A 21,375-nucleotide genomic window follows, 5' to 3' on the forward strand; every position below is an offset into this window, starting at 1 on the left:
CCCACTGATGTTCATCAAGAGTGCGGCTGGCCACGAGTAGGACTCTAATATGAAGGCGATGTGGAGACCCGTCTTCTCTTTCACGACCCAGGCCGCTCTACCCGGACAGGGTTGCGAACCTAACGATCGTTTGATTTTCGAACTCGAGTCTAGCTCTTGTATTTCCGATGTTGTAGGACTGGGCTATTTTGGTTCCGTCAGTATTGAGGACCAGTCCTTGCTGCCGCTGCGAAGCTGAGCGCTGAGCGCTGAGAGCTAAAGGTGCGGGCGATGGGACGAGCTTTGACAGCTGTGGTCGCAAAGATCATGTTCCCGCGCCGCTCTGTTCCGTGCGTCTTCGAAATCTTACACAGATTGAGGCTGGGCACTGCTGAACGGTTGGTCGTCCCTTATGTTGTGGTAGCAGGTAATTGCCGGGAATTGGCGATCTAGGGCGACGAGCAACCCTCAGGTAGAAATGATGGCGTTACGAGAAGCATCATCCATTCCATCAATGTTGGCTCTAGTAGGTAAGTAACATCCAGCATAGGCACGGTAACCTTCACATTATCTGAAGATAAATGCATTTGCTTCTTCCGGTTCAGACGCCTGTGCCTGGAAAGGCGCCAGCCTTGCTGAGGACGACGATCCCTCGGTCGCGAGCGATGTAGCCCTTCATCATGTTCTATCGCATTGACCAAGAAGCTCAAGTCAGCATTTCCTCTTTGGTCCAGCATCTATGCAAGGGATGGGTGTCTTGATGTCAAGAGTGCACGCCAGGCCACGTATCAGGCATTTCGTCTAGGCGACCGTCGTGCCGTGCAACTTTCCGTGCCAACGCACCATTGAAAGAGCATGCTAACAAGCGAGGCGGCACAATGAGGAGCACATGCAGAGAGACAATAATAGGCAGACATACCTTATAAATCATATTCGCCAGAAAGCACTCCACCTCATCCCTATCAATTAGCACCTCGTTTGCGCCTTTATAGCCTACCCGCATTCCTGCCTCAAACTCTTCGATACGAATCCTCGTGCGACGGATCCTACCAGTAACCTCTCCGGTCGCGGCATCTTTGGTCTCTTCCCACCCAGCCGCCAAGTAGACCTTGCGAAATAGATTGCGCAGGCAAATGTCTCGCGTTCGTTCGAGGGTCAGGTAGATGCGCCTCTGGACTAGTTCGGGTTCGGCTGCTGAGAGAGCTTCATCGAACTGGGCAAGGGAACCGGTACGGATGGCGGCGAACAGAGGTGAAAAAATCTTTGAGAGGTGAGGATGTGGAGACAGCGCGGCTTTACTAGGAAGTTGATGCTTGTTTACAATGTGCGCAGGGATGAGGTAGGTAAGGATCTGTTCTTGGTTCTTGAGTGAGTCTTTGTGGCAGAGGTCGAGTGCCTCGGTAAGGTTCTGCTCGGCTTCAGTGTAGTTCTCCTGCAGGAATTCGATGACACCCCGATAGTACTTGAAGGTGCAACGGTGAGATTTCGGAAAGAGTTCCAAGGGTGGCAGGTCATCTGATGCGGCTTCCAGGGCACGAATGACGTTCTTCGTAAGGGAGATTGAATTGAGCCTGAAGTACGTTTTGAAGAGCAGGTTGGTTGTGCTGTAAATGCCCCATTTCCTCGACTCGGACAGCTCGGCCCTATCGCTCAAGCAGACCGTGAACATGCGGTTGATTGTCCACGCTGCCTGTTCGAGTTTGTCATTCTTGTTCGTGTCACCTATGATATCGTCTGAGAAGCCGCTGGTGAAAACATCTCCACCGCCTTCCTTGGCTTTGCCCTCACTGTCTGCTCTCATGGCAATCATGCGAATGTATTTCCCTGCAACGTAGAGACACGGCACTGTCCACGATTGGAAGCCGAAATTGGTGTAGCCCCTGACGAGATGGTTGCACAATTCCTTGTAAGCATCGAATGCCTTGAACCAGTCACCAGAGCCATTACCCGAGCGTAGCCCAACGAGTTCTTTGACACACTTCCAGAGGGCGACGAGAATATCCACCCAGGCGTTGGCTTCAGACTTGGGAAGTTTCGTAGCATTTCTATCCTGGACCAGGTGGTAGCGTATGTCAGCCGAGACCGTCTGATAGTTGGAAAGTTGTGCCAATGACTGGAGCCGGTAGGGATCGCGCTGGGTGTCTATGGGCGCCAGGCATGATGCTAGCAATCGGCCATCGCCTACGCGCTGGGCTTCGTGAAAATCGGCGAACAGAGACCCCATCAGACAAACCGATACCAGAGCAGAGCAACCGCGGGAGCGAAGTTTGAGAAGCGGGATTGTAAGGCAATTAATTTGGCTGACAAGCGGCGAAGAAAGTCCGACCAGCCAATCAGGAGCGATGTCGGTTGGCAGGCACACAGGCACGAGTGATGAGCGCCAAGCCGCACTCTTGGCATTGAGGTTGTGGACGAAATTATCGGGTCTCGCAATTGAACGCCCTTGACTGCGACATCAGCGACCAAAGCACAACGACGACCAAGAACCTCGAGGTCGGTTAGATCAGTCAAGGTATGCAAAGACTCTCTCTCCTGTAGGTTGACGACGCTGACATATTGCAGATGGGTAAGTCTCTATAACGTCCTTTCTCCCCGCCAATTTTGTTCCAAAATGAGAGCGACATGAAAGAATCCGAGGTCGACGACAGGGCAGAGCACGGGCGAGGGCGGAGACAGGAGTATGGCAGCAGATGCCCGGGAACAGCCAACAAACGGGACACTCGCGGCATACAAGAAAGAGTCATCATCTATTCTCTCAAGCGGATTCCGTTGCGTTGCTGCTGCGCACGACTTGAACCAATTCATGCGCACAAATACTGATATTTGACCTTCCCCTCCAGGTCGCCTCCAAGAATACCAAGTCATCGGCCGCAGCCTGCCCACCGATGCAAACCCAACCCCCAAGCTCTACCGTATGCGCATTTTCGCACCCAACACCGTGGTCGCCAAATCCCGCTTCTGGTACTTCTTGTCCAAGCTCCGCAAACTGAAGAAATCCACCGGCGAGGTCGTCTCCCTGAACGTCATCCACGAGAAGCGTCCCTTGAAGGTCAAGAATTTCGGTATCTGGATCCGCTATGATTCAAGATCCGGTACCCACAACATGTACAAGGAGTACAGAGAGATGAGCCGCACGGACGCGGTCCAGGCATTGTACCAGGATATGGCAGCGAGACATCGGGCTCGTTTCAGGAGCATTCACGTATGTTACTGGCAGACGTGCTAATTTCCTGGGCATGCCCTAGTATACAGCGAACCTTTTTTACTGACGGTTGTTGCGCAGATCCTCAAGGTCGTCGAGATCCAGAACGCCAACGACGTCAAGCGACCATACATCAAGCAGTTGATCACGCGCAACCTCAAATTCCCTCTGCCTCACCGCAACAGCAAGTCGAAGAAGCTGTTCACGCCCAAGCGACCTTCTACTTTCGCATAGATGGAATGACGTGTACGGGTGCGAAGAGAGATGCCAGTGCGCTGGTCTTTCCAGGGATGACATTACCGACAACGGGATCCGGCAATATGGTGTGGTTGTTGCACAAGCACGGCATGATGATGGGGCAGGCTGGAGGCCGTTGAACTGTGTCTCAAAGGGTTGATGCACTCCGGGAATAGGCTTTGAAGCGGTCGTGCGAGCGATGCCTGCACGGCCGAGCTGGGTTGACGCAGGAAGATGAGAGGCTGCCGAGACCAAGTCAAAATGAAGCTCCAGGGGCATCAAACTGAGATGAAGCGCTGATTGATATCTTTGCGTGTTGTGCCCAGGCCAGACAATGTGATGAAGGTCCCAAATACCAAAAATCCACTTTTTGACAAAAAGCTCCAGTGGCTCAAGACATGGAGGACATATATCCCATGCGGGTTACGTGCTATTGTCGCTTTGTTTTCCCATACCAGATACGTGACCAAGGCTGTCCTGCTCGTTCATTCAAGAGATGCTGAACCCGAATCATCGCTGGGCATTCCATGAAACGAAGTGGAAGGTATTGACAACCAACCACTCCACACTCACCTCGCGCTTTGTGAGGTCCTCGCATACCCGTTGCTATGGAGCCATCCCATCACTCCTCCGTCGAGAATGTCGTGTCATTTTATTGGCACATCAACCAAGGGCACATTCGTCAGCGTCGGATATCGACCTTGGCTCGCCTCGGACCAGTCCAAGTCTCACTTCCTTCAAGAAGCACGGCCGAATGCATTAAAGAACAAGGCGTGCAAGACGGAGGGAATTGTGTTCTGCTACTCGATGCTTGGTCGCTATATAAGGACCCAAGAGTAAGAGATCACAAGAGTTGCGCAACATCCTGAAACCACAAAAAGCAACTTTTCCTCTTTTCTGGGGACTTCCCGATGGCTCTTCATTGCGCTGAGATGGCAAAGCGCCCGTCTGGAGCAGGTCATCTCTGCGTCTGGCTGGCCGTGAGCACCAGTCCTCCGAGGTCTCTTTGAGACCAGAGCGACTCTCCCACCGTAGTGTAGTTTCATCGTCTATGAGATTGAAGGACACTCAGAGGCATGGAGAGAGAGACTCCCCTTCTTTCGCTTGATCGCAGGCCGGAGCCAAAGACTGAGAGAGGTGGAAAAGAAAGGATGTCCCAGGATTGGGTGCTGGCTCAACACGAGACGAGCGACTTTGAATCTCCTCCCCCTTCTCTTACAGCAATCAGGCACGGCCTGGCTCCGACCTCGCAGGAACGCAATCGCGACAACTCCAACTCCAACTCCTCCTAGCCATGTACGGTGTCTTTGACCTTATTCTATCCCTTATTTCTTCCTCTAGCGACCCGCTGCGATTCGTTAGTGGCCGGTAAAAAGCGCTTAAACACTTCGACATTGTGTACCAGAACAATAATGTCTCAAATCACGATCTCCAGACAGAAGTCAGCGGTTGGTCGTATCGATTGATTCCACGTTCTATCTTAATTCTTCTTCGCTGGGTGCCCTTGCCGTGATGACATGGAGGACATTGTAGAAGCGGACGGTCGGGTCCGTGGCTTGAGCCATGGCTTCGTTGCACAGGCGCCTGACATGTTCGGCGGACCAGCTAGAGAACTTGCACAGTGGCGCGAGGCTGAGAGCCTCGAGGCCTTGGCCACCCGTGCCGTCGGCATTGTAACCCATGGAGATCTGCCACCATTTGGACGCGCGGACCTTGGCGGCGTCGCCAGTCCGCTCGTACAACGGAATCTTGTATTCCTTGTGCATGATCTCTCTGAAACCCAAGCGCGCGAGGATGTCGGGTGTGGCTGGGTCGTAGTGTAGGCGACGACCGATGGCTTCGTAGGAGCCCTTGACGTAGACGTCCCACCAGTCCGTCAGCCTGCCCGGGTGGGCCTTGCCGTCCTCGGCACGAGGCTCGAAATCGAGCTCCACCAACTCGACATAGCCGGTGCCCGGGACGAGGTGGTCGAGGATCTTTTGGTAGAGGGCCAGCCAATTCGAGACGCTCCCCAATCCCATTTGCAGGTGAATGAGATCCCAGGATCTCTCGCCCAAGGCCCAAGGGCCCTCGTAGTCCCAGGGCGCTGTGTAGACGACGTTCGGCTCCAATCTCGCCGGTCCCATGCGGTGAATATCGACACCCACAAATTGAGCCTGGCGAAATTGCTGCGCCATTTCCAGCATCCACGTGCCGGTTCCGCAGCCCAAGTCAAGCACCCTGGGCGGCTGCTGCCATCCACGGACATCCCGTTTCAGCCGGTCTGTCGGGCAATCTGTGAGACGGTTGCCCTTGTCTCTAATCGTCATGAACATGGTGTGCATCATGTCCAGCCGGTCGGCCTCTTTGAGGTCGTGCGGGAGCAAATACTGTCCACTAGAAGTGAAGCCCTGTGTTAGCCACCTAGTCAAAAGGGAATCTCTGCCCGGACCGACCTTCTGAAGGCACCATATAGTCTCCCAAACTGCTGAATGGTTCGCATTTCAAGAGGAAGATCACTAGCCATTGTATGTGCCATTGTGTGTGTGTGTGTGGGAACGAAGTCAAAAAGTTGAAGTCCAAGGCTCTCAGCGCAATGTCTCTGGGTTGCTTCCACTTGGTTTCCCAATGTGTGGATATGTGCTTGAGTGAGGTTGGTTGGGACCACAGAATGCGCCCCCGACAGGTTGTATCACAGCAGATCTTATGACAGGGCAGATATGGTTCTTTGGACTGGGTCGTAGAACGCGAGGGGCAAAGGTTGGTATATATGGTGGCACAGCAAATGCCCGAAATCCCCGAACTGTGCTAGCCCGCGGGAGGAAGTAACTATGCTACCCAGTGGTCCCTGGCGGTGTTTCTCCCGGTTCCTTGTGATGTTCCGGAGATCTTGAGAATGTGGTCGAATTGTCGACTTGGTGAGTGAATGAGGAATCAGAATGGCATGCAAACGGAGCGGGGAAGCTCTAACCCAACTAATTCCTGTATCTCTTCCTCCAAGCGATCTCGATGGCCTAGCGCCAGGGCGCGCGGGTGGGTATGATGTGATGTGTTGGCGTTAGCGGTCTAACCTTCGCATGCTGGGAGACCTTGCATGGGCAGGCAAACTTTACACAAGTCCGAGTACTCCGTACCAGGTCGGGGCACCTTACCCAAAAACCCGCCAGTTCACAAGAACGAGTCAGAGGAACAGCTAGCCTGGCGAGGCGCGGAACCTGCAAGACTTTGGCGTCCGGCTTGGGCGGGCCACAGGGAACAATACGAGCACCGAATTAGTGAGAACTGGTCAAATTCGGTGTTAAGACACTCTGAAGTGGAGCAGTGTGTACTGGTGTACTGAGGATATAGCCCGGCCATTTGGACCATTTCGTGGTTGTGCCTCCTCCAAGCAATGATTGTAACCCCTGTGCCCGAGTTGGTGGAGTGCAAGGTCACCCTCTTCCCGTGCGCTCCAGGTATTCATCCATCTGCTGAGACGAGATGGACAGAAAGAAAACAGTGAGGCGTTGCACGCTCCGCAGCAGCTGGTCCTGTCAGTCCAAGCACCTGCAAATCAGCTTCGCCTGCTGGACTCCGCAGCGGCAGACTTGTTTCCATGCTAATGCAGAGATAGCAGCCGTGGTGGAGGCCGGGATCTTTGAGTGCTGGGTGTTGCAGCTGTTGGAATGCTTGCTAGCTCCAAGTCCGCCAACCAGTCGCGAGTCAGGTCGTTGTGCCGCTACTGAAGCACCGCCGACCCCCGGACCACCGAAGTTGTAGCTTGTCACTGCTAGGACGATCGGGCCTCTTGCGTCTTTCAAAGGTGGCCAACCTTTTTCTATCCTCGCGAATCGCGCGATGGGTGCCTTCTTTGCCAATGCGGGGAGAGTGATTGTCGAGCATTTTGATAACAGATCGAGTCAAGCTTGGGGCGGCGAAGTCCAACACGGCTCTACCTAGCAGAACTCAGGCTCTAGGACCATGCCATAGTCTCCCAGTCAAGTTTCTGTCTCTTACTCCTGCCTTTTTTTGCCAGTGGCGTTGGACAGGAGATGGATCGCTGACTCAAGATCGTCTTGCAATTCGGCAGCCTCTGACTCGTACTGGCTACAGATCCTAGCTAGAGTACGGATTCCTCCATAGCCATGGAACGGGTCTTGTTAGTGGTGCATCAATATGCCGCACGTATAATGACTTTTCAGCCCCTCGAACAGTGATGGGTGGTGTCATTTCAGAGTGTCGAGTGAAGCGGCACACCTCCCGTCGATGGAACTGGCACGCTACGAGTCTTGTGCGCGAGCCGAAGCGTTCAGGCCCCGGCAGCTTGGTTCACCGAGGCCAGCGACAAATCATGTTGGGGCGTGTCTTGAAGAGCTACGGACGCGCGGCATGGGTACCCGGACCTCGAGATACCGCCAACTTTTGATAAGAACCAGATCCTCGGGTCTCTGTTTCACAGCTGAGAGGCCACTCCCTCCGTCGTCACTCTGCCCTCATGCCGTCCTCACTCCTCAGAGCAGGCATTTCACCCCCAGCCTCTTACCTGCTCGTTCTGCAGATCCCCCCTTTTCATTCATCTCGAGCCATTGTTCGCACTATCGACGCCATCCTTGTTTTCGGCCTATCCGACAAACTGGCTCACCGTCATGACATCTGTGTGCTTCGTCCCCAATGTACGTACAGCCAACCTTACCAAGCAAACACGATGCATCAGCTCCTTTACCGCCATGTCGGTTGAGGCGAAACTTGCTTTGACCTGCCTGAGGGCACCCAGCTTCGCAAATAGCATCCTCGAGGACTGCCTAGACTGCATTGCCAGGCGTAAAAGCGACGTGATGCACCGATTCAATTGTAGGGGTCAACGCGCCTCTTTCATTGGATTGGCATGCGTCACGTCAACGGCGCCTCACGATGCTGGGGCAACAGACACACCGTGTCACGCTTCAAACCCTCGGTGTTGTACTACGTCTGCTGTGTAACTTACTACAACCCCGGCGGCTCGAGATGCAGATTCTCTTCCCCCCTGCGTTCGTTGACTCAGCGTTTGCCGCTCAGACCAAGCCCGTCCACCCGGTCCTGACAAGCAAGGTCAGGCGCCATGCATTGTAAATTGATTTTTCACGTATTCGTACTCAGTTCCTGCTTTTGCATGCCCATGTCCAACCGCTGTATCTCGACGCGCTGGTTCTAACAGTTCCCCGCGAGGAATCGCAAGGGCGCTTAGAAGACGACCATCGCGTCTGTCAACCAATGCAATCGCGTCCTTTGCTCGCTCTATTTGCCGCTGCCGATCCACTTGCCGCAGCTGAATCCGCGTAGCGCCCGTCGCACAAACACTGTTGCTTTCTTCTCAAAGGCTGCACACCGCTTTGACTTCTGATGCTTTGATCCTGATTAGCGTCGTATTCCCAGATGCAGACCTATCAGCTGCTAGGCGGCTGTGCGCCCTCGTCCCGGGAGGACGTGTATGTCTTTGCCATTGCGCCAGTCACAAATCGTGGGCTTGCGGCGATTACCTCGGCGGATGAATTGCTCCTTCTGAACAGGGACAGTCTGGATCAGTCCGACGTTGGCAGACTGCAAGGTGCGCCCGTTGGCCTCACCTCATTGGTGGTGGCCGACCAGGGGACCGCTGTAATATGTGCGGGCGGCGACGGGGCAGTAACTGTCTTCGATCTGAGAACCCGATCTAGAGCTGCGCAGTTCAAGTCGGGTATGTGTGACTGTCACGCCTGTCAGGCTATCATCGAGACTTGACGGTTGACTGACGTCTGCCGCAGAGAAACCTGTGAATGCTCTAGCAAGTAGGCGCAACGACGTGGCCCTTGGCAGTGAATCTGTCGTGTCTCTTTGGTGGGTTAGCCGACGCCCTGTGTGGCCTGCTGGTTCATCTGCATAGATTTAGCACCAGTGTACGGGTACTGATCGCTCCACGGTGTCAGGGATCGACGACAGACGAAAATTCGGTGGCAGAATACCGAGGTCAACGATGAGATCACGGCCTTGAACTTCCACCCGTCCAGGGATAATCTGCTAGTAAGTGGGGGCGACGATGGGTTGGTCTGCATCTTCGACACCGAAGTTCAGGAGGAACAAGATAGCCTGCTCCAAGCCGTCAACCATGGTCCGATCCACAAGACGGGTTTCCTGGGCTCCACAGACCTCTACGCTCTGAGCTCCGACCAGAATCTTGCGTTGCATTCTCTCACCGTGGACGACGTCGACGTGGAGGCCGATCGAACGCCAGCGCCAGACCAGCTCGGGGATCTCAGACCAGCCGTTCCCTGCGAATATGTCATTGATATTCTCCAAAGTGGCCAGGACCACGTAGTGGCGTGTGGCGCTCACAGGTACGTCGGAGAACCCCTAGTGTGGTTGGTTTGTCTGATGGTTCCCCAGTTACTCTCGCGTAGATCTGGTCAAACTTGATCGTGGAATCGGCCTCAGTCTCGACCAGCGCATCGTGCTTGAAGGCGCCCATGGGGAGGAGATTGTTCGATCGGTGTACGTGGACGATGAGGTAGGTCACCCCCACCAGCTGGCCTCTGCAGCCTCCTGATTCCTGCAGAACGGGACGATTTTTACAGCGGGTGAGGATGGACGGGTCGCTGCCTTCCGTCCCCGCGACAGTGCGCCGCCTGTCACCCCTGCCAAAGCCAAAGTCAAAAAAGTATCAGATGCAAGATACAAACCTTACTGAAGGGGCAAGAGGAGCTGCAGTGGCCTGCACCCACCCCCACGGGCTGTTGCCTTTTCACCGTTGATTTCTGAGCTCGATTTGGCGAGATGCAGCTTCCTTCCAGACGATGAGGGTCAAATCCTCTTTTCAGCCCGCTTCGACGCAGCCGTTTCTCTCCTTCACCCAACCAATACCGAGTACGCACGGCATCCACTATACATCGGTTAAAGATGCATTTCCTTCTCACCATATGCACTCTAACACTTAGTACCCTTGTCCATGACACTCTTGGTGCCGACTGTCCATGTGGCTGGCTGCTTGACGACCAGAATACAGTCTACACTCATCGTCTGTATGAGGACTTCAGCGATTACCCGATTGATGTCGACTCAATGCTCGATAACCCGCTGGCCACTCATTTCAACGAGGACTGGATGATCTACGATTACTAGCAGCTGGCCGATAATCCACCCTCGATTCTCAACACCAAATACGACTGGAAGAATGTCGAGATCAATGACCAGCACCTAGTTATGAAACAACGTGGCCTGACCCAGGCTCAATTTGACGCTTACGGCACAGTCAGCATCGCTGGCATCCAGAGCCGACGACTCGACATGCTCTACGGGTCTTATCGCACGGTTTTCAAACTCGAAGGCTCTGATGGTGGCGCCTGTGCGGGTTTCTTCTGGTATCATGTGGGTGTCCCGGGCGTCTCTTCCTTTCAGACTTGCACAGCTGACCCCAACGTGCCAGGACGACCGATCCGAGATCGACGTCGAGATCGTCACGATGGGCACTTCATTTGTCAACAATACCATCAGCTTCACGTCCCACCCCTCGCTAGCAGCAGATGGACAACCTATCCCCGATGCAACCGTGCTTAGGTCTTTGAGTGATCCTCATTTCCAGCCCGAGGTCTTCCGAGAATATCGGTTTGACATTCACCCTGACCTCGGCGTGCAATATTTTGTCGACGGCAGGCTTGTCCATGTCAACAGACGCAATGTTCCAGGGGATGGCATGGGTGGCAACCTACAGTTCAAGCTATGGGCAGATGGTAATAGTTGGTGGAGTGGACGCCCCAGCACAACTGACGTGTTCCTAACCATCAAGAGTATCGTTGCGTATTTCAATGTCTCAAGCCCTGACCCTGAATGGTTGGACGGCTGTGAAGCTGCCGGTGGTCCCAGCCAGGAGACCGTCTGTCTTGTCAATTGATTGTCGTCGAGATGTAGCGTGCAGGGCGCGCTATGGGCTCGCTCAGCCTTCTCGCAGTCTACCTATACTTCGACTCAGGGCAATTGGGAATGCTCGATCACTGACGTGGATGTACTGTGTAGCCCGGAATTCAACACAGCTTTGGCAACCATTGTCCTCTTCTCTTTTTCTTCTCTTCCTTTCCGTCCCATCAGCGCATCATGCTGTCAGCGGCCACTTCGTGAGTGATCCAAAGTCGGGCTCACTGCATAAAAGCATCTCGTTCAAACCATGACACATGTGCCTGTAGGAGAAATGCCAGTCGAGTAGCAATATGACCAAGTCTTTCTTCTGACCGGACCGAGAATAAAAAGGAAACGTCCGACGACTAAAGGACAGACCTCCCCATCCCTCGGCAATCTCTCTTGCCCTTTAACCCACCATTTCCCCTGCCCTCCTTCTTCCCAGCTCTAAGCAGCTCGAGAAGCAAAAACAAAAGCAAAGCAAACCTTACGTCTATCTGAGGCCCCAGAAAAACAATCAACAGCCAGGATTCCCAAGTGGTCACCCACCTTAGTACTGACTGGCCGGCATAGAGCTTAAGTACCGCTGAGCAAACGGGAAGCGCTGTTGTCTCTATCCTATGGTCGATTGCGAGATCTAAATATGGGAATCTAAATTATGTACGACAATTACAAAATCCCGTCGTTGCTGTCTATTGTCTGCTGTGTAGTGTGTTCTAGCCAGACTGGTCACTGGTGAAGCCCGTGGATGCTCATCGATGTATCTATCTATCTATCACTCCCAAGGCTGTCGCTGTCGCTGTCGTTTTCGCTGTAGATGATTTCCAACTCTCTCTTGTGCTGTTTAAACTCGATCTGCCATCGCTAATAATTCAAGACTCGTACAATCCCTTGAATGCGCTTCGTTGCCTTTGCAACAACTCCGACGGCACACCAACCTCGACGACTTCTCCCTTGGCAAGCACAACGACCCGGTCGAAATCGACAATGGTATTCAACCGGTGTGCCACCGCAATCACAGTGCAGTCTGCAAATTTCTCCCTGATGATCCGTTGCATCAACTCGTCCGTCTTGACGTCCACACTGGCGGACACTTCGTCCAGTACCACAATGTTTGACTGTCGGACCAGTGCCCGGGCCAGACAGAAGAGCTGCCGTTGGCCGTGGGAGAGGAAGTCAGGGGTCATGACTGCGTCGAGTCCGCCTTTCTCTTGAATGACGGGCCAGATCTGGCATTGTGCGAGGGCGGAGATGAATAATTCGTCTCGCTCATGCGAGTGTTCACTCAGGGGAGTTTGGAGCTCTGTACCGCTGGCCGTCCATGGATCCATGTTGAAGCGGACAGACTCGGTCGTGATCCACCACGGCTCTTGGGGAATAACATTCAGTCTGGCACGGAGTGTCTCGCGCGGTATGCGGGAGACGTCAACGCCATCAATCTGGACCTGGCCACTGCGGAATTCCAGTAGATGGAAGAGACTGGCGAGCACTGAGCTCTTGCCGGCTCCGGAGCGGCCACAGATGCCCACTTTCTCACCGCAGCGGATATCCAAGTCAACATCCTTCAGCACCAGCACCGAATCTGCAGCATAGCTGGCTTTGAAGCGCGAGAATCCCACTTGTCCTTTCTCCGGCCATTGGCTGCTAATGGCGTCGATTTCCCACGCTTTGTGCTCCGACTCGGTATTCTTCGCAAAGTCCCTCAGCCGACTAATTGCTCCAATGCTGGTTTCCAATATAGTCCACTGCCTGACCAGGTGAGTCAAGCCGCTACTCAGGTTCACAGTGCTCAGTAGACCTAGTCCAACAAGGCCAGGCTCGATGGACTGGCGCTTTGCGACGATAACCACCATCAATATCGTGATGAGCACCGTCGCCAAGAGATCCAGAACAATCCCGAGCCATCTCTGGACACACCACAGGAGATAGAATGGTCGCTGGCTCCGGTCCAGCAGCTCGAGATTTCGCTCTGCAAACTTCTCCGTCCACCCAAAAGCACGGACACTGACCAAGCCAGCAGCTATCTCGCCAAACAGTGTGTACAGCGGAGCCTTTTCTTCGAGATCGAGAATGCGCAGTTGGCGACTCGTCCGCAGATAGTACTTTTGGATTCCGTACAAGGCTGCAAGTACCACGGGAATTGTCGCAGCAAAGTATCCTGTTCCTGAAGCGGCCATGAGTGCAAGGCCAAAGCCACAGTTGATGAAGGATAACATGAAATCGGCATACGAGAACGGCAATTCGGAGTCAACCAAAGCCATGTCTTGACTGAAGCGGTTCGTGATACTACCGATATCGGTGTGCGTGAAGAAGGACAGTGGCGCGTTGACTACAGCCTCGAGAAGATTGAGGTGCAGGTTGCTGGAACTTTTGGGCACCATATCCATGAAAATTTGGTATGCCACGAGCACGACGGCCGCACCTGAAAGGATGCAGGCTCCTCCGAAGATGATGATGAATGTCGTTGCCTGATCAGAGGAGTGGCCGAAGAATTTGACCAATACACCAGGAGCTTGGGCGGCGATAACCCAGCAAGTAGCCCATAGGATGGACAACGCGCTTGATACATAGCCGCAAGACTTGAGCCAGTGCTTGTACGTGGCCCATTCGCCTGTCCGTCGCATGGTATCGTCGGTGAGGCCTCTGTCTTCTCGAACCGTGTCCGTGGTAGGGAGCTCTTTGCCGCCCTTCGCTGCCTCGGCCTCATGACCTGTTCCCTCCTCGATTACACGTTCGGGCTCCCGTTTGAATTGTACCTCAAGACTGTGGACGTAGCCATCCTGATCGATCAAATTCGCATAGCTTCCTTGTTCAGTCACTCGGCCGTTTGAGTCCAGACTGACGATGACATCGGCGTATGGAAGCCGGTGCACGGCATGTGTTACAAGGATTACTGTTGTCTTCAGTCTTTTCAGTGGTCCAGATCGTCCGAATAGTCTTCTGAATATCAGCTCCTCTGTATCATTATCGAGCCCGGAAAACACATCGTCAAGGATGAGAATCTCGGCCTTTGAGTAGACGGCCCTGGCGAGAGCCAACCTTTGCTTTTGGCCACCACTCAGAGAGATGCCTTTAGAACCGATCACAGTTTTGTCGCCCTTCGGGAACAACGCGATGTCTTCTGCCAATCCACAGCAGTTGACGACTTCTTCGTACCACGGATCGTTGTCATGCAAGATACCTCTTGTGTCTGGGCCACGGATAGCGTCGCGGATGGTGCCATTCTGTATCCAGGGTTCCTGATCGGCAAACGCAATAGATTGGTTTCGAAGGTAGACAAAGCCACGAGAGAGCGGTGTTTCGCTGAGAATCCCTTTGAGCAAGGTCGATTTGCCGCAACCGACCGGGCCGATGATCATAGTCATCGAGCCCGCACGCAAAGCTAAATCAACGTCATGTACAACTGGCGGACTCACCTCCTTCCAGCCGAAGGAGCAATTCTTCAGCATCAACGCATCACCCTGTGGACTCCTGCCGGCGCCAAGTGGAGTCATTAAAATCGAGTCCTCTCGGAGAGATGCGATACCCGGGTCTTCGTCCAAATCGCAGTCGCGACGCAGTGAAAGTCGGTTGTCATGCCGCGAGTTGGACAAGAGGTATTGTTGGATGCGCTCAAAGCATGACAGTGAGCTCGCCAACTGCGGACAGCTCAATAGCAAGGTATTGAAAGGATCCTCCACCAACCTAAATATGGTCAGGATACTGAACGAGGCCGCCAAATCGAGGGCGTCTCCCGAATTGCGCGACCTGATGTAGTAGAGCAGGAACGTCGCAAATGGCGCGAAAACAACATGTGCGTTCTGAGCGACTATTTGGAAGTTGTAGATGATCCGATATCTCTTGCACTCATTGATCTCGTTCTCTCGAAGGCCTTGGGTACGGTCCTTGATGATTGAGGACATCCCAAGCAGTTTGACGTTCCTCATGGAATGTAGCAAGGCAGAAGTAAACGAGACGCGGGTTTGGACGGCAGCGAACCATCGCTTTTGGAAGCCAGCAATGACACTGACGACCCAACTCGTTACCAATATTGAAATGATATACACCACAGCTGGGGCAAGGACTGCGCCGCCCCCAATATTCCGGTACAGGAGGAACATGGCAAGTCCCAGTTCGACCATACCGCCCCAGGTGTCGTGCAAAAGTGTGAGAGGGTCAACAATTCTTTGCACATCAGTCGACATCAAGGTCAATGACGCAGACGGATCGGCACTGAGGATGCTAAGCTCCAGAGTCTTGTGGAAGAGAAGGGAGACCAGCCCTGCACGGACCTGGGTAACACATCGGTTGAGCAGGTGCCGATAAGCGGCACTTAGGACGGCCGTCGTAAGGTAGACAAGGAAGAAAGCCCCGGCGAGTCCCCAACCCGTAGAAGCTGTTTGGTTTTGGCGGTTGCCGATATATTGGATGGTGTCCTGGACCAAGAATGGCTGAGCATACCTGGCAGCTATGAGAAGCACACGTGGACAAGCCGAGGTGAGAAGCTGCCATCTCAGGACGTACGCGGAGGTAAGAAGGAGACTGAAGCGGTGAGGATCCTTGACGTTCGCCCAAGCTTTCCTGAACCGGGGTTCGACGTTAGCAGAGGCGAGGTTGTCGTCCAGATTGTAGAGATCCTCGACCTCTAACGTCTTGCCAAACCCAACCCTCAACAGGGGATTGAGCCACCAGAAGACGGATTTATTGTAGATGCCACTGGTAGCCTCAGGCGGGAGATCACGATAAGGTTCCAGGAGAATCTGACGCTTTTCGACAGCTTCAGTGACCAGGACTGTCAGCTTAATGGCCAAACTTAGTGACAAAAGGTGCGCAATGCTCCTGGCGGCATAGCCACGCAGCAGGTAGAACGTCCGAAGCCGAGCGGCATCGAAGGGAAGTGAGATGATCAAGTAGAGTCCAATGACAGTGGAGGGCGTCACGGAGCGAGAGTGTTCGAAATAGGAGAGAACAAACAGCGCCGAAGCACCTGCGAAATCCAGGGCGGCTGCAGCAACAGACGCCTTGGTGGCGACTTCGAGGTTCGTTGCGCGAGCAAGAAGCACCGTCAATTGTATGGTCACAAACGCGGAAAGCAGTGCCTGTAGATTGTCACCAGCAGTTCCACAAACACTCTCTCGGCCATGGCTTACCAGCTTTGTCAGTCTGCTGAGGGAAGTCGTGACTTTGTTCGGCTTGCTGGTGAGCCATACGGCTCTCACACTGGCTGCGATAAGGAAAAGGGTGGCAGGAACAATGGTCAGGATCGTGTCCTCAAAGAGCAAGGTGAAGTCGAACTTCCTGAACGGACCATCATAGCCAGGGCCGAACAGGGAATCCGAGCTGTTGGAGACAAGGTAAGCCATACTGCATCAGCGGTCTACCTGAAAGGTATTCCGTCTGCCACGCAGAGATTCAATTCAAGCATTGATATATTCGTGGCAGGAAAGATGCTGCCTGAGATCAGGGTCGCCATGCAATGTAGATCATATCGATTTTCGGAGAAGAGCACGAATGGCCATGGTGGATGCGCGCCTGCGCATTACCTGCGAGTCGCTGCGGGACCCAGAAGTGTTGTATGTCTCCATCCCGTCTCTTGATTCACCGTGAGCTGTGACTTGACTGTTGCCTGCCCATGGGCATGAGAGGTGGAGACCTTTTTCTCCGCTGCAGTGGAACGAAGAAGCAAAGACGCGAAAAGCGAAGAGAAATCAAGCTCTGGCAGCTCAAATCACGTGAGAGCAATTCTGCTCACTCGGCTCAATTGCTCCGCCCTACAGCCTTCTGAACGCTCATCACGTGACTGTCCGCCGACATCGGCCCCTCCCGCCATTTTCACAGGCAATATCATCGACATTGCTCTGTGCGTTTGGTCTAGGCTTCGCCACAATATCTGTGTGTAATATTGGTTCTAAGGATCTGGAGGAAGCAAGAGGAAAGACCCCTGCGAGCGAGTCTGATTGAGAGCCAAGATGCCCACCTACAACATCGTGGTCTTTGGGGGCGATTATGCAGGTCCTGAGGTGTGTTGCTTCGCAACAGATTCCTGGCTTCTTGCTGGTTAGGACAGTGTTGCTAATGCATCCCAGGTGACAAACGAGGCTATCAAGGTCCGTGAGCTCACCTTCAGTCTCCCTTCCGCGTGGATTTGAATTGGGTCAGCAACGATGATATCAGGGCAATCCAGATAAGCGAAGCATTTCAGATCCTAAGAGGATTACTCTTTGTTATGAAGTTGAGAAAAGACCAGCTGTTGCGGGCGCAATGCTGACGTGAAGCTCGACGTGGCAGGTCCTCAAAGTGATAGAGAAGTGCTCGAACGGTGTCAAGTTCAACTTCCAAGAACATCTACTCGGTGGGGTGAGTCTGTCAAGCCACCCTTTTCGTGTGCCAGTCTGGGACACACACACTCCCTACACCATCTGCTTCTCTTCCGTCGCAAGATCCTTTCGGCTTCGCTAACCATCCCTCTGGCCAGTGCTCCATTGACGCCCATGGCACCCCTTTAACAGACGAGGCCCTTTCGGCCGCGAAATCCGCCCATGCCGTCCTGCTCGGCGCAATAGGCGGGCCCAAATACGGCGTGGGCAAAGTCCGCCCCGAACAAGGCATCCTGAAGCTCCGCAAGGAAATGGGCACATTCGGCAACTTGCGACCTTGTTTCTTCGCTTCTCCTACACTTGCTGCGCGGTCTCCGTTGAAGGAAGAGGTCTGCCAGGGAACAGATTTCATGATTGTGAGGGAACTAACGGGAGGTATCTACTTCGGTGACCGGGTTGAGGGGAATCCAGACGACGGAGAGAACGAGTGGGCGGAGGATCGGGAGCCGTATTCGAGGAAGGAGATCGAAAGGATCACCAGGCTTGCTGCGTATCTCGCCTTGGCGAAGAGTCCGCCCAGCAAAGTATGGAGTCTGGACAAGGCGAATGTGCTCGCGACAAGCCGGCTGTGGAGAAGGGTCTTCGCAGAGACGATGCAAAAGGAGTTTCCTCAGCTGGAGTTCGAGCATCAATTGATCGACTCGGCCGCGATGATCATGGTGAAGAACCCTCGGGCCTTGAACGGCGTGATTGTCACGTCGAATTTGTTCGGTGATATCATTTCCGACGAAGCCTCCGTCATTCCCGGCAGTCTGGGCCTACTGCCCAGTGCGAGTCTAAGCGGCGTGCCTGATGGCAAGGGCCTGTGCAATGGCATTTACGAACCCATCCATGGCTCGGCGCCCGACATTGCCGGCAAAGGCATCGTCAACCCGGTCGCTGCGATTCTCAGCGTTGCCATGATGCTCCTGTACAGCTTGAACATGGCCAAGGAAAGTGTATTGGTCGAGCAGGCCGTGAGGATTGTCATTGAGAAGGGGATCGTGACCAAGGATATCGGAGGGCACAATTCGACGGTTGAGGTCGGCGATGCGGTGGCAAAGGAGTTAGAGACTCTTTTCAAAGACCAGTGAGACCTTTGTCGTGGGATGAGGCGCGACGGTTTCGAGCGACAGTGAGAGGGCATAATACCTCTCTTCTCCCTTTTATGGGATCGCAAGACTTTCACAGCCGTGCTGGCTCATAAAACAATGGAAAGGAAAAGTTCGGCATTTTTAAAGAGAAAAGAATGTCGACGCGCCACCACGGAGACAGGTCATTTACATGCTTCATGGCACGGCGTCCAGCTTGACTCGCTCGTCTGCATGAAGAGGGAGTCCCTTAGACAAGCTCCATTTTTTTGTGTCGTTACCATATACTCTGCTGAAGGAAGAATGGGTATCAAATAAACGTTACATGACACAATCCGGACGCCCCAACACGTATACCTCGTAGTCTTGAGTCCTGTTGTCGTCACACTGGATGGAAACCCAAAGCAAAGAGTCATAGACGCCATACTTTGGCACGTGTCAGATTCGTGGCGCCATTATCAAGAGTTCCAATTCCCTCAACCGACATCGTTCGCCCAATCCTGGATGCGCCTCTCTTCGCCCCGGTCCATACCGGCTGTACCATCTTCCGGCGTGTCCGCGGCGGCTGTCCTCCGCCTGCCGGTACCTCTTCGTCGTGGTCTTCGGCCTTCCTCTGGTCCCTCAGCGGGATCTCGCACGCGGCCCTGGCCGAGCAATTCCAGCATTTGGTCCATCTGCAAGGGCATGCCAGGTAGCTGGTTCTCTCTGCCCATTACAAACCCGTTCAGCAAGTCCCGGGCAGCTCGATTCGCCTGAGCGTAGTTCGCGGTGAATGCTTCTCTTGCCTGCTGGATGAAATTCTGATTCATGTGATGATCTGCTGCGTTGCCGAGGCCGAATGGTCCGCCGGCATCGCCACCACCGAGTTGCTGCATCCGGCGGGCGAGCTCTTCGTCTCGGTTGATCTGTTCTCTCCTCCTGTCGATCTCCTGCTGATGCCGTACGGGATCTCCCAGATGCGCATCGACGGCTTCGTAGTTGAACCAGGGGCAATCGCACGACTTCCACTTCATCCCACAGACCATGCAAAACTCGGCTGTACAGCGACAGGTCATATGGTTGCAGCCTTCTTTGAGCTCGACCATGGCGTGACAACTATAACACCTCTGCCAGCCTTTCTCCTTGGCAGTCTCGATAAACGCCTTCGTTTCTGGGTCTTTGGGACATTCCCGCGTCGTGTGCATCTTCTGTGAACAAATGGCGCACACCTTGAGCTTGCACTGCTTGCAACGCCCCACCTTGCGGCCGTTTTCGATCGCGATGTAGTGTGGTTTAATCCAGGCGCCGCATTTCCGACCCGGGCAGTATATCCTGTTCTTGGTCTTGTATTCCTGGAACTTCCGATTCCACAACACTTTGAACTTATCGTCGAAGAGCCTCTCGACGTGCTTGAGGTCGATATGCTGGTCTGTACAACATCGTGGGGGCATGTGCGCTGGGTCGGTAACGGACATGGTGAAGATACGCTTGAGGCAGGAGTTGCACATGCGATGTTTGCAGGGAAGGAGGGCGGCTCGAGCAATTGGGACGTCGTCGGCGCCGCATGTCAGACAAGACACTTTCTTCGGCGGCGCGGCTTTGGGAGGTAAGATGCCGCCGAACAGAGTGGACGTTCTCTTCGTTGCGGTTGTGACTTCCGACGCCTTCGCTGTACTCACCTCGGTCTTGGCCTTTGTGGTTGTCGCACTCCTCTTGATCTCAACGCGATGCGATTTCTCAACCACACTTGAGTCCCAACGAAGCCGTGGCTTGGGCTCGTCCGTCCAGTCTTCGTCAAATTTGTAAACTACCTTTCGTCTCGTGGGCACAGTGTGCCGTCGCTCTGGAGCCGTCCGCCTCTCTTCCGATTTCCTGGGACTAGCATCCCCGATGGTTGTTTTCCGCTTAGGGGCGTCCCTCTGTGCTGCATCTCTGGCGGGCGCTCTTTCTGATCGGTTATATACGTAGCCATCGTCATCGCCATCCTGATGTGTCTGCCTGCGGCTTGTCTCTGTCCCTTTGGTCGCCCTTCGCTCGGTTTTAGGGACATCTGGATCTTTTAAAACGGCTCGCGCAACCCTGGGTCGCCTCCCCCTTTTGTCGTCCTCCTGCACCACCGTCGTTGTACGCTTCGTATATTCGTACTTCATGTCTTTCCGTCTCTCCGCGGGATCTTTGGCTATATATGCGAGCCTGGCCTCTCGAAGGGCATGGATATCGGCAGGACGGTCGGTGGTGGCGGGAGATTTCGTCGTGGTCGTGTCATCCTCGGATCGTTTGCGTGGTTTGGATGTTTCGGTGTCACCATGTTTGCGATGTCGTGTCTTCGTCCTCCTCAACCCCTCCTCAGCCATAACCGCCTTCTTCATATGTCGGCAAATCCAGCTCGGATGACGAGCAGGATGGTGTGAGAGCTTTGGGCCGCGATGTCATGGCCAAAGCCAATCAACCGGTGGGGCGAGGGAGACGCACTCGACTGGGGCGACGAGAGGCTGGCGAGCACTGAAAGCCATTATGCAGCCGGGGGCGACATCTGCTGGATTCGTCGGCAGCATACGCTTGTCCGTGAGCAAGGCAACCAATCGTGGCAAGCCAGCTGGCCAGTTGTGCTTCTTTTCAGGAATAGCCCGAGTGTCACGATGGTGTAGTATCCATATTGCTGCAGCCTTGAACGGATAATTTCCGTCGTTAT

At 54.0% G+C, this 21,375-nt stretch overlaps 8 protein-coding genes and 1 non-coding gene across 9 annotated transcripts; 4 read left to right on the plus strand and 5 right to left on the minus strand.

Moving 5' to 3' along the window:
- Window positions 1–780: 780 nt before the first annotated feature.
- On the minus strand, window positions 781–2,203 carry G647_04612 (uncharacterized protein; the record flags this gene model as incomplete). The annotated part of the gene is made up of 2 exons (XM_008728953.1): window positions 781–837; window positions 899–2,203. 2 exons carry the CDS (start codon window positions 2,201–2,203, stop codon window positions 781–783), a joined length of 1,362 nt encoding a protein of 453 aa, XP_008727175.1.
- Window positions 2,204–2,659: 456 nt separating this feature from the next.
- Window positions 2,660–3,415, plus strand: G647_04613 (60S ribosomal protein L20; the record flags this gene model as incomplete). The annotated part of the gene is made up of 3 exons (XM_008728954.1): window positions 2,660–2,747; window positions 2,820–3,181; window positions 3,263–3,415. The coding sequence occupies 3 exons, from the start codon at window positions 2,660–2,662 to the stop codon at window positions 3,413–3,415; spliced, it is 603 nt and encodes a 200-aa protein (XP_008727176.1).
- Window positions 3,416–4,893: 1,478 nt separating this feature from the next.
- G647_04614 (uncharacterized protein) lies at window positions 4,894–5,924 on the minus strand (the record flags this gene model as incomplete). The annotated part of the gene is made up of 2 exons (XM_008728955.1): window positions 4,894–5,794; window positions 5,854–5,924. The coding sequence occupies 2 exons, from the start codon at window positions 5,922–5,924 to the stop codon at window positions 4,894–4,896; spliced, it is 972 nt and encodes a 323-aa protein (XP_008727177.1).
- A 2,864-nt stretch (window positions 5,925–8,788) lies between these two features.
- On the plus strand, window positions 8,789–10,076 carry G647_04615 (uncharacterized protein; the record flags this gene model as incomplete). Its single annotated transcript, XM_008728956.1, has 5 exons — window positions 8,789–9,089; window positions 9,157–9,229; window positions 9,319–9,726; window positions 9,776–9,896; window positions 9,945–10,076. The coding sequence occupies 5 exons, from the start codon at window positions 8,789–8,791 to the stop codon at window positions 10,074–10,076; spliced, it is 1,035 nt and encodes a 344-aa protein (XP_008727178.1).
- Window positions 10,077–10,588: 512 nt separating this feature from the next.
- On the plus strand, window positions 10,589–11,276 carry G647_04616 (uncharacterized protein; the record flags this gene model as incomplete). Its single annotated transcript, XM_008728957.1, has 2 exons — window positions 10,589–10,753; window positions 10,812–11,276. 2 exons carry the CDS (start codon window positions 10,589–10,591, stop codon window positions 11,274–11,276), a joined length of 630 nt encoding a protein of 209 aa, XP_008727179.1.
- Window positions 11,277–11,790: 514 nt separating this feature from the next.
- On the minus strand, window positions 11,791–11,906 carry G647_04617. Its single transcript, XR_573443.1, has one exon. It is a non-coding gene; the product is annotated as a 5S ribosomal RNA (ribosomal RNA).
- A 244-nt stretch (window positions 11,907–12,150) lies between these two features.
- G647_04618 (uncharacterized protein) lies at window positions 12,151–16,620 on the minus strand (the record flags this gene model as incomplete). Its single annotated transcript, XM_008728958.1, has 2 exons — window positions 12,151–16,356; window positions 16,408–16,620. The coding sequence occupies 2 exons, from the start codon at window positions 16,618–16,620 to the stop codon at window positions 12,151–12,153; spliced, it is 4,419 nt and encodes a 1,472-aa protein (XP_008727180.1).
- A 606-nt stretch (window positions 16,621–17,226) lies between these two features.
- Window positions 17,227–18,707, plus strand: G647_04619 (3-isopropylmalate dehydrogenase; the record flags this gene model as incomplete). Its single annotated transcript, XM_008728959.1, has 4 exons — window positions 17,227–17,277; window positions 17,344–17,364; window positions 17,546–17,614; window positions 17,733–18,707. 4 exons carry the CDS (start codon window positions 17,227–17,229, stop codon window positions 18,705–18,707), a joined length of 1,116 nt encoding a protein of 371 aa, XP_008727181.1.
- A 473-nt stretch (window positions 18,708–19,180) lies between these two features.
- Window positions 19,181–21,037, minus strand: G647_04620 (uncharacterized protein; the record flags this gene model as incomplete). Its single annotated transcript, XM_008728960.1, has 1 exon — window positions 19,181–21,037. The coding sequence occupies one exon, from the start codon at window positions 21,035–21,037 to the stop codon at window positions 19,181–19,183; it is 1,857 nt and encodes a 618-aa protein (XP_008727182.1).
- Window positions 21,038–21,375: the final 338 nt, after the last annotated feature.

The sequence above is a fragment of the Cladophialophora carrionii genome, assembly GCF_000365165.1.
Source record: "Cladophialophora carrionii CBS 160.54 unplaced genomic scaffold supercont1.3, whole genome shotgun sequence".
Lineage (NCBI taxonomy): Eukaryota > Fungi > Ascomycota > Eurotiomycetes > Chaetothyriales > Herpotrichiellaceae > Cladophialophora > Cladophialophora carrionii.